General features: G+C 36.0%; 1 protein-coding gene across 1 annotated transcript in view; it reads right to left on the bottom strand.

Moving 5' to 3' along the window:
* noc2l (NOC2-like nucleolar associated transcriptional repressor) overlaps positions 1–12,431 on the bottom strand; it is a 42,087-nt gene that overhangs the window by 16,643 nt on the left and 13,013 nt on the right. Inside the window, exons 12-15 of the mRNA XM_048178211.1 lie at positions 11,835–11,946; positions 5,150–5,263; positions 1,754–1,855; positions 919–1,062 (exon numbers count right to left, since the gene is read on the bottom strand). Coding sequence (XP_048034168.1) covers positions 919–1,062; positions 1,754–1,855; positions 5,150–5,263; positions 11,835–11,946 — 472 coding nt within the window. The remainder of the gene's footprint in view (positions 1–918; positions 1,063–1,753; positions 1,856–5,149; positions 5,264–11,834; positions 11,947–12,431) is intronic.

The following is a 12,431-nucleotide window of genomic DNA, read 5'->3' as shown; positions in this document are numbered from 1 at the left end:
GCTGTTATGGTCACCGTGTAAATGGAAAAAACTTAGAAAGGAGAAAAAAACTTCCTTGGCTTGAAGGAATAAGTCAAAACAAATGGATAAAAATGTTAAAACTCATTCAATGAGTTCTAAAGCAGTTAAAGGGATAGTTCAAACAAAAATTCTGTAATTTACTCACCCTCGAGTTGTTCCAAACCTATTTGTTTTGCTGAACACAGAAGAAGATATTTTGAAGAATGTGGGTAGCCAAACATTTGATGGCAGCCAATGATTTCCATATTATGAAAAAACTATGGAAAAAAAAACTATGGAAGTCTACCGTCAACAATCTTCAAAATATGTTCAGCAGAAGAAAGAAAAACATATAGGTTTGGAACAACTTGAGGGTGATAAATGCTGAACTTTGCAGGAAGGTAGATGTCCAGAAACAGGATTGGGCACCAATGGATTAAAGTTTTAAATATGAAAATGATTTGAATCAAAACTATGAATTATATGAAATAAACTATGGAATATAATTATATAATATACATGCTATATTATAATAATAAATATGAAAAATATTTCATTGTTATGTATATAGTGTATATAAAATTTAGGTAGAAAAATCTGTCTGCAAAGGTTTAGGCTAAGACACAAAACACTCATCTACAGTGATCTGATGAATTTTCAAGTGAATAAAAAATCTGTGGAAAATAAAGTAGGGCTGATCATTCAAAACTTATATTAATGGTTAATATTATTTTTTCCCCATCTGTGTGGTCTTTCTGATACAAGGCCTACATTTACTAAAGGAATATGTGATAATTAGAAATTAAATCATAGCTGTGTCGAGAATAATAAGGCCTGGTACATGTATTACATTTTGAATTCATGTTGACTTCAACAACCATTCCTGGTATAAAAATACATACAATCTCGTGTACTCACCACAGCTGCGACATCAGCCACGCCAAACGCAGCTTTCTGCCTTCGTGCTGTGATGTAGCTGCAGTTCTCCTGTATCTTCTCCAACAGCTGCCGCATCTGCTTGCAGTAATTGGCCACTTTGCATTCCTTCAAGAACGCTTTCAGCTGAGCAGACCAATAAGAGAGAGAGACAGAAGGAGCAAACAAATGAAACATCATAAAAACTACGTTAATATGGAGCCACATACAGAAAGAATTTCTAACTATCCTAAAAGAGAAACATTAATACAGCTCTAATAACTCTCTGTATGGATTCTTATGTCCAATTTTTAGCTTAAATCTGTTATTCAAATTCTGCCAATGAAAAGTACGGAAGAACCGGGAGTGGATATTATAAATAAACCCAACTGGGCCAAAAGAATAAATACTCAAAACCGGATTTTTAAACAGCTCGGTTTTGGCCAGAGCAGAGGATGTGGCCAGAGTGTGTGTGAGAGAGAGGGCTGAAAGAAGTAATGGTGAAAGAAGTGTGTTTGCGTGCCGTGTTAGTGTTAACACTGCGGTGTATGCGTATGCTGTGTTGCTGGTGTATCAGGATGTGTATGTTGGGGTGTGAGGACTAAAGAAGCTGGACTAAAGTCTGTGAATGTGTGATCTGGACTGATTGGGCATCCCCTCTCAATGAGAATGTGGGCCCAGTATTTGCTACAACCATATTATAAAGAATATGAAAGCAAAAAATTTAAATGAGAACCAACCATTAAATACAACTGATGTACATGCTTTATAACTTTCACTTATCATGACTTGAAGAAAAGTGAATGCGTGAAAGCATTTGTCCAGTGAGGAACAATACCTGAACGATGGTGGGCAGAGCCAGCTCAGGAAAGCCAATGGTGCAGGCCTGAGTGTGGAAGTACTCCAAAATGAGGTCATACAACTGCTCCACTAAACCATCCTGGAAGAGTGAAAACACTAAGACATTCAAAACTCAACACACAGGACACATTCTAAGGCAAGAAACTAGATAGAGCTACATTTAATGTCTACACCATAAAACATAAATCCAGACATCATCGATGTCGGGTGGAATTAGGTTGGATTAGTTACATGTTTGTGACGGTAGAGAACTGGGGGGTTTCAAAATGCATTTTTGAGACTGTCTTTGGTACACTGCAGTTTTAAGAAGAAAATAATCAGCAATTGTGTTGACTGATGAATTTGTACACGGTTTGTCTTAAAGCATATTAAAAAACACCACATATACACAACATTAAAATTGATTTTTCACCACCGGGTGATGATTATCTTGGTTGGTGGTTGATTATGATTTCACTTTTTTAACTTTAGTTAGTGTGTAATGTTGCTGTTAGAGCATAAACAATGTCAGCAAAGTTCAATGCAAAGGGAGATATTTTCTTTTAAAGAAATCTCTGTGTAAGAACTACAACAAACATTAGTGTTAGTGACATTACTAACCCTAAAATTTACATAAACCCTGCCCTGGAGAACATGCAACAAAGGGGGTGAGGCCATGTTGTTGCCGAGTATGTACAGCACGAGCTGTTAAAGCTCCGCTCTCTTCTGGAAAGGGGTCCGGGAACAGCAGCTCATTTCCATTTAAAGGGACACACACAAAAAGGCGCGTTTTTGCTCACGCCCAAATGGGGGCAAATTTGACATGCTATAATAAATGATCTATGGGGTATTTTGAGCTGAAACTTCACAGACACATTCTGGAGACACCAGAGACTTATATTACATCTTGTAAAAGGGGCATTATAGGTCCCCTTTAAAAACACAGTGTTTTTTTCCAGTTCCTGAAAAGTAGCATTTGTGGAGATAAGAGGTTACCACCCGACAACTACGTAACTCAGAGTTGCAATTAACATCCCAACTTTAGCTAACTTGCTTAGCAAGACTGTCTGTTAAGGGCTGTTCACACATGTTTTTGAATTCTGCTGTATGGACATGTTTGACAGTTGCGCTCGCATCTCTCATAATTTGTAGCTTCTCACACATGACTAAAAACACGGTGTTCAAGTTACAATAAACTTTTAAAACGCATCTCATTTTTTAAAAATCATGTAAGCTCAAATTAACAGTATTTATTTGAAAAAAATCTTTAGTAACATTATAAATGTCTTGACTGTCACATTTGATCAGTTTAATACATTTTTGCTGAATAAAAGTATTAATTTCTTAAAGAAAATAAATAAATCTTACTGTCTCCAAATTTCTGAATGGTAGTGTAAATGTAACTATTTTAATAGATAACTTAAAAGTCAAAATTACAAAAAAGCCAAAAAAGTCATAGTTGCAGTAGCCTAGGAGGTTACATACATGGGGGTGGGCAGTGTCTCTTAGTCAATCAGTTTTCCCTACACAGAAATGGATGCCCTGCCGCCCCACAAAGTATTCACACCTCTACTCAACACCTGGCATAAAAGCATTCACACTAATCCTGACCCGGTTTAAGGCAGGGATCGGACCTAAATCCTTTGCCCTACCTAAAATTCACAGCCGCAGCCTTCACAAACACATTCCTCCGCAATGGAACGGGAAAACCCTGCTCGTAACTGCCCTTACTAGTTGGGAAATATTTAAGATTTAGTAAGTCAGACAGAGATCCCAGACAGCAAGGGTGGAGCGGCGTCTCGGGGGGCCTGTGGCTGCGGTGTCTTGGCCTGGGTGTATGTACTGGAAAGCTTCCCCGTGCCAACCAGGAGAGCAGGATAATCCCTGCAGCTTGTGTGGCAATCCTCTTGGCAGCGACACGACGCACGGCGCTTTAGCCTGTGTAGCAGCGTGTTCAGGCTTTCATCTCCTAACCTCAATCCAGTTACAGCCAGTCAGCATGAACACATGACAGGCTCCAGGCCCAGGAGGAGGGGCCATCTTTATCCTGTCTTTTATCTGATGCATTTAAGTGATTGTTTTTAGTTTCAATTTAATATGTCTCTTTGCTCATTTTTTGGGATTTATGGTATCGTTAGGGTTTGGGACTGATTATTTTTTTTAAGGTAGGAAAACTTCAACACCCATAATGCACTGGGCATGCTCCCATCCAAGGCCACTCCCACCAGTCTGCTATGGTTATGCTTGACCAAAGTCAAATAGCGGCTTGATTTAGTAGGAAATACTTCTTAGCAAACGTTTAGTCATAATGGTGCCAACTTGTATTGTTCCCAGGTGCAAGAATTCAAAAAGCAGCCCAAAAGTTTTCACAAAAGCCTAGGAGCTGTCAAATGTCCACCGGATGATCCGTTTGTGACTTTTGCTGACAAATAAACGTGAATTCTCTTTCCAGGTAACACGGAGAATGAGTAAACATTGTTCATTTACATATACTACTGACATTACAACAATACAAAGCGGGTTAAAAATCGGCAAAGTTACACTTTAAGTGTTATATTAAGTGTTATTAAAGGTTTTCAACATTGATAATAATACATGTTTCTTGAGCACCAAATCAGCATATTAGAATGATTTCTGAAGGATCACGTGACACTGAAGACTGAAGTAATGGCTGCTGAAAATCAGTTTGCCATAATAGTAAAAAAGAAATAAACCTGATTAAAATAAAATAATTGTTTGCTGTTTTTATACATATTAAAATGTAATATTGTAATATATAATAAATAATGTAATAATTTTACTGGATTTTGATCAAATAAATGCAGCATTTCTTAGCATAGCAGGTTTTTTTTTTAAAACATAAAAAAGGTACTGTACTGTAATTAAAAATAAGATCAACAATACATTTCCAAAACAAAACAATTTAATGGGCACTAAAAAAACCCAAGGAATATGCTTTTATTTTTAAGTTATACAGTGAACGTGTTCACTACAAATGAGGGCTGTTAATCAATTCAAATATTTAAGCTTGTTTAAATAATTATTGATTAGCTGATTCATTAATTAATGAATCGTACACTACTTCTCATGAAAGCACCAAGAAATGCAAGGATGAATGTCAAGATTTTCAGTGAAAACGACTAAAATCTTCAGTCTGTATCTCACAACACTATCATATAGCTTCAGAATACTGAAGGAATGGCCCACACATTTTAAGAAAATATACATTTTTGAACAAACTATCCCTATAAAGAACTAGTCAAATTAAACATTTTTCATTTAACCACGTGTTAACGTGGCCTAGTTTGACAGGCCTAGTATAGATAGTTCTAAACTGATAGAACATGTATAATGTATGAAAGTCTGAAACTCAAAGATGTACAGGATGTGTCACCTTATAAGCCTTCTCTTGGAGATTGGTCTTGCTGAGTTTGAGGATCACTGCAAAATTGATGGGCTTTACACTCATGCGGCCTGGTTTCTTATTGAAGTCTTCCTGCTGAAGGATCTGAGGGGCAGAGTGAACAAACAGATACATCAGAACACTGCATCACAGACATACGTGCACAGAAACACACAAAGAAGACTACAGCAGTAACCCAAACACAAACTAGAGAAAGACTCAAGGGCTTACAGTAACTTAAAGTATAAAATCTAACTTGGATATACAGACGAGTGTTGGAGAAGCTACTTTGAAACAAGCTGCAGCTTCCCGAACAACAAGTTACTCAAAGTAGTTAAACTTTGCCAACTACACTGAAGCTAACTACCACCTGATACATACAGATGACCTGCTTCTTCATTTACTGATCTACAGGAGTTGGTCAGAAGTAAAAGTACTATTACGAGGAAATTATACAAATGACTACAAAAAATATTGATAGAAGAAGAAGATGCTGAAGTACCTAGAGGAAAAATAAGCAGTGCGAGAAAATGGAAAAAGCAAATTCAGGCCAGTGTTTACTTATTTTTAGCAGTATTTATATGACACTTCTAAAACAAATAAGGTACATGTGTTTGCTTGTCAGAATGTACGAACATGATCCTCATGTCACAATGTGGGATCTCAGCCGTCATTTATGTCAGACTGTACGACAGTCAAGATGCGTTAAAAATGGACGTGCACGTGAAAACTTGTCCGGAGTTTTACATCTTCAACCCATACACGTTCGGTGACTGTGAGCTGCATTACACACGGGACTGAAATGATCTAATGAAATCACTAATTTTGATCACAGCTTGTCTTAAAAAATGAAGACAATTTGATGTTTGTCATAGGAGAAGGACTGTGTGCCAAATCTTCTGACACTGCCAGAATTTCGTCTGAGGAAAAATGTGATCGCAACGGTCATTAATCGGCTGTCGTTGAACATGTCAAACTAGCGATCAAAGACTTCAGATATTAGCCAAGGATTACAGGAATCTTTTAGGATTCTCAAAATTGGTCACAGACGATCAAATTGTGGCCAAAATTGCAGAGTGTGAACCCGGCTTTAGATAAGTTTACACTAAATACTGAATTTCCACTGAATAAAACTAAGTACATGGTCCGAGAACTCAAAATAATCATGAATAATTTTTTAATTTACACCACCATTCAAAGGTTTGCATTATTTTTTATTTTTTGAAAGAAATGAATACTTCTATTTAGCAAGGATGCATTAAATTGATAAGAAGTCACTTTTATAACATTACAAAACATTTCTAAAAAGATATCCTAAAAAGATTTCACTGTTTTCACAAACACATTAAGCAGCACAACCCTTTTTAACATTGATAATAATAAGAAATGTTTCTTGAGCAGCAAATCATCATATTAGAATGATTTCTGAAGGATCATGTGACACTGAAGACTGGAGTAATGATGCTGAAAATTCAGCTTTGACATCACAAGAATAAATAACTTTTTAAAATATAATAAAATAGAAAATTTCACAATATAACTGTTTTACTGTATTTTTGATCAAATAAATGCAGCCTTGTTGAGCATATGAGACTTATTTCAAAAACATTTACATTTGAACAGTAGTGTACATGAACAGTCTGCATGAAATGATTCATTAAAATGTATCTGATTTGCCAATTTTATTGTATTAATACTACTTTAACTTGCCCATAAAGCTGGAAGTGCAAAACAATGTTACCAAAATCTGCCATGTAGTAAAAGTAACTTGTTGGCTTTTAATTATTATAAAATTATTCAAAAAAAAAGAGAGGAAAAAATGGCAGGCAATGAACTAGAATGAATACTTTTCACCATACTTATTCCACAACTAATGACTGAAACCTGCTGTCACGCCTGCAAACAATCAGGCCGCATACTTTGGTACATGGTTGTGACTTCTCACATGACTCCGTGCTTCTGCATTTGAGAGCAGTTAAAAGTGCTTGACGAGGTCATTCAGAACCAGCGAGGTGTGTGTATGTGCTCATGGACGGCTGGTCTGTACAAACAACGGATGTGGTGTCGCCTGCGGGACACAGAAGGAAGTGGTGGCGCATGGTCCCAACCTGATACGCTCAGGGGCTACTGCAACAGGAAACTCAAAATCATAGAGCTCAGATAAAATGAGAGAGAGAGAGAGAGAGAGAGAGAGAGAGAGCGGGAAAAGAGAAAAATAAAGAGAGATGCCCTACTCTACATCGCTGCACGCCTACTTTTAACATGAGTGCGAAAACAGGAAGTGGACTGCATCACAAATAAACACAGGGAGCAAGAAGGGGGTCGGTGGGAGTCGCCACACTGACAGAGGATGTGGTCTGCGCAACACGTTTGAGAGCTGAGTGAGAACCACAGACCTCCCTCATACACACACACACACACACATATACGGACACACACGTACGCTCTTCCCCCCCAAGGCTTTATCGCAGTATGGTCAGGACTGGTGGGAGATCGCAGCCAAGCAGTGACCACCCCCCTATCCCCCATCCCTCCCTTCCGTTGGTCTCGGCTGCTGTCGCCTCCACGCTTCTATTCTCACAACAGCTGTCACCGCAGGGGCCCACGCCAGCCACACACAAACACACACGTTTTGTCACTCGCCTCACACTGTGGAAAATGTTGACAGTTTGTGACCTCTACTTCTCCCAAAAACGAAGATGCGCAGCGTTCGCACACATTAGGATGCGCGTTCATGCAGACCGCACACTCTGATCTCTCCTGTCTTGTCTTTTAGTCTTTAATTCAAAGGTTGTCGACCGTTTGCGTAGCTTGTCTTGTCTTGTCTTACTTTTTGGTTTTCCATTTTCCAATAGTGACTAGTCGGTGGGTTTTCTTAATAATTAGTCTCCAACCAGATGCGATATTAGGGAGAGTCCATACTGTAAAGTAAACTCCATTCTCTGTCAACAACCCACCATAGTTCTGTAATCTGACAGATTAAGGCTGGAATTGGTTTTATCCATCAGGAATTGTGAAACATGGCCAAATGTGAGTTTGTTTATAAATAGCTACAGTACTGTTCAAATGTTTGGGGTTGGTAAAATTTTTATTCTCACCAAGGCTGCATTAATTTGATTAAAAATATAGTAAGAACTATATTATTGTTAAACATTACAATTTAAAATAACGTTTTAATATATTTTAATTTGTAATTCATCATTACTCCAGTTTTAAGTGTCACATGATCCTTCAGAAATCAATCTAATATGCTGATTTGCTGCTCAAGAAACATTTGAAGAGTTCCATTGCAAAAACCTCCATCTGACATCAAAAAGTCCATCTGACATCTTTTCTTTTAAATGAGCATTTCTTACCATGCTCCTATGTTTAGGCTCAGTAATTTCATTTTAATGGCAATAAAAAGGCTGTTAGTCAGTTATTGAAATGCCTTATTTTTAAAAATGCCACTTTATTCAATTAATTGGTATTTAGCAAATGTGACTGCCTTTTGCTGCAAAACCAGATAAGTCCACCTCTTTGGACAACAAGACATAGTAAAACGTCCCTTTCTGTTAGTTTTTATAGCAGCAAAAGGAACACTGTTGTGTTTACTTGCTACTTACAAAATCCTGTCATTGCCACTAATGACAAAACATGATAAAAACGTTTGGGGAAAAAAAAAATTTGGTAACACTTTAGAATAACTCACGCTATGAAGCATTAGTTAAGCATTAGTAAATAGTTAATTCATCATTTATAAAACATTAATAGACATTAGTAAGCATTTATAAATACAGCTATACATGCTTTGTTCTTGATTTATAAGCATATCTATAATGAGTTTAATAATTGTATTTTCATACTTTATTAATGATCAATTTATCATTTCTAAATTATGTATTACATTATTCACAAACCAGTAATTTAGGAGTTGTCAGTGGTTCATAAGATCATTTAGGAAGTGTAAGTAAACGAGTAATAAAATATTTAAATGTACATTTATGCATCTTATTATTTAGACATATAGTATTAGTTACTCAGTGTGTTAATAAATGCTTTATTAACATATTCCTAGTGTCAAAACTACCTCGGTACTAACTTTAAAACATTAGAGAACAGCAGTGCAGAAGATCACTGAACCTTTAAATCTCATTTATAAAAGCTTTACAAAGCATAAATAGTCCTCACTTTAGATGAGCTCACAAAAATAGTTAACTGACTACTTCTAAACGTTTTATAACTACCTGAATTAATCATGAATTGCAGTAGGAATATGTGTTAATAAAACATTTACTAACACACTAAGTAACTATTACTATGTGTCTAAATAATAAGATGTATAAATGAATGTTTAAATAATTTATTAATCATTTACTTACACTTACTAAATGAACTACTGACAACTCCTAAATAACTGGTTTGTAAATAATGTAATAATTTAGAAATGATAAATTGATTATTAATAAAGTATGAAAATACAATTATTAAACACATTCTAGATATGCTTATAAATCAAGAATAAAGCAATTATAGCTGTATTTATAAACTACTTACTAATGTCTATTAATGCTTTATAAGTGATGAAATAACTATTAACTAATGCTTAACTAATGCTTCATAGTGTGCAGTTATTATAAAGTGTTACCAAAAATTTTTGGAAAGCCGCCTGATACACACAGTCATTCATCTTGAAATCATGATTTGATTCGCATCTTCCGATTGGTTCTTCTGTGGTTTCTGCCAACGAGCCAGTATTTCTGAATGGGTTGACGCTGGGATTTAGCAGATTTGAAGCGAAAGCATTTGATGAACGTATACTATGTGCGGAAAGCATTCGCTCAATATCATTATCTCACTTTTGACGAGGATGGTGTTTAGTGGCTTTTGCATCTGAACTCTTCATTTATTATTATACAATTATTAACATCAATGTTGAAAAAAGTTCTGCTGCTTAATATTTTTGTGTAAATCCTCATACTTTTTTTTTTTTTTCAGGATTCTTTGATGAAAATAAAGTCCAAAAGAATATAATTATTTGAAATAGAAACCTTTTGTAAGATTATAAATGTCTACTCTTTACTCTGACTTTAGGTCAATTTAATGAGTCCGTGCTGAATAAAAGTATTAAGTCCTTTAAAAAAATTAACTGAAACTTAACTTATAAATGTTAGTGTGTTTGCTTAATGTTATACAATAGGCAGAACTGCCAAAGTGACATAAGTGGGAAAAAAATGTCTCAAATGGTCTTCTATTGTTGAAAATGGTAGACTTAATACAAAAAACTACTTTGATGGCAGTGAAGTTAAAGGTGCCGTAGAACGTCTTTTTAAAAGATGTAATATAAGTCTAAGGTGTCCCCTGAATGTGTCTGTGAAGTTTCAGCTCAAAATACCCCACAGATTTTTTTTTATTCATTTTTTTAACTGCCTATTTTGGGGCATCATTAAACATGCGCCGATTCAGGCTGCGGCCCCTTTAAATTCTCGTGCTCCCCGCCCACGGAGCTTGCGCTTGCCTTAAACAGCATAAACAAAGTTCACACAGCTAATATAACCCTCAAAATGGATCTTTACAAAGTGTTTGTCATGCAACATGTCTAATCGCGTAAGTATGGTATTTATTTGGATGTTTACATTTGATTCTGAATGAGTTTGATGGTGCTCCGTGGCTAAAGCTAACATTACACACTGTTGGAGAGATTTATAAAGAATGAAGTTGTGTTTATGAATTATACAGACTGCAAGTGTTTAAAAAAATGAAAATAACAACAGTCTTGTCTCCGTGAATACAGTAAGAAACGATGGTAACTTTAACCACATTTAACAGTACATTAGCAACATGCTAACGAAACATTTAGAAAGACAATTTACAAATATCATTAAAAATATCATGATATCATGGATCATGTCAGTTATTATCGCTCCATCTGCCATTTTTCGCTGTTGTCCTTGCTTGCTTACCTAGTCTGATGATTCAGCTGTGCACAGATCCAGACGTTAATACTGCCTGCCCTTGAGTAATGCCTTGAACATGAGCTGGTATATGCAAATATTGGGGGTGTACATATTAATGATCCCGACTGTTATGTAACAGTCAGTGTTATGTTGAGATTCGCCCTTGTTATTCGGAGGTCTTTTAAACAAATGAGATTTATATAAGGAGGAGGAAACAACGGTGTTTGAGACTCACTGTATGTCATTTCCATGTACTGAACTCTTGTTATTCAACTATGACAAGGTAAATTCAATTTTTAATTCTAGGGCACCTTTAAAGGAATGATTTTAGACAGAGTTTACAGCGCTCACAGTCTATCAGCACTCTAAACCACATCACATTGTTAGCATGGTAAATCCCTCTGAAATATTGGATTTCTTAAGTAATATCCGTTAAAAGAAACCAGGTTACAAATATTAGAGCAAATAAAGCTAGTTGACCTCAGTAATTGACTCTTTAGTTGGCAGGTTCTTCATATGAAGAATTCTTGTTATTGTGCTTCAGATGTGATGAAAGGTCAGAGCATAATGAAGTTTTATAGTTAATTGTAAAAGCTGTAAAAAGCGGGACAACTGTGATGACAATCGCCATGGGTACACGTCCATCCACATGGGAACCTGTTTATTCAAGGGCAGCCAGAGAGATGCTAGGAAGACATCAGAATAGTGACTGTGATGATGGTATGATATGCCAGTCTCACCTCTAGCAGATAGGGCAGGACGGGCACAAATGTCTTGGTGTTGCCAGAAAGTAGGATCATCGCTCTGACGCAATGCAGTCGCAGAGGGTAATACCGGGAGATGGGCACAAGCCTACAAATACACACAAACACATCATGGAGCCATTAATGACCTGATAAGAGTTTAACTGAATTTCTGTAAGTAAACAAATAATGTGGATTTTTAGCATATATTTTTAATATACGATTTTATCTTTTGTTAGATCTTCACATTTCAGAACAAAAAAGTAAAGTAGAATTCAAAGTTCTGAGCTCAGTAAGTTGACATACTGAAAACTGTAAACTTAAATATGGTAAATGCTGCCACCTGCTGGTAAAAACAGTCAAGTTCGACTGTTCTTCAAGTTCTAAAAACGTCATTTAAAGGAGTATTAGTTCACCCAAAAATGAATACAATCATCTTTGATTCATATCATTACAAACATTAATGAATTTCTTCCTGACATTGTCAAGCTCCACAAATGACAAAAAAGCACCATAAAAATGGTTCATTTACTGAAGTAATACAAAATCTTTGTGCGAGGAACAGATCAAATTTAAGTTTCTACTAAATGAAAA

Source organism: Megalobrama amblycephala, linkage group LG24 (assembly GCF_018812025.1).
Source record: "Megalobrama amblycephala isolate DHTTF-2021 linkage group LG24, ASM1881202v1, whole genome shotgun sequence".
NCBI classification, from domain to species: domain Eukaryota; kingdom Metazoa; phylum Chordata; class Actinopteri; order Cypriniformes; family Xenocyprididae; genus Megalobrama; species Megalobrama amblycephala.
The sequence above is the reverse complement of the archived record's forward strand: the minus strand, read 5'-3'. Positions and strand labels throughout refer to the sequence as shown.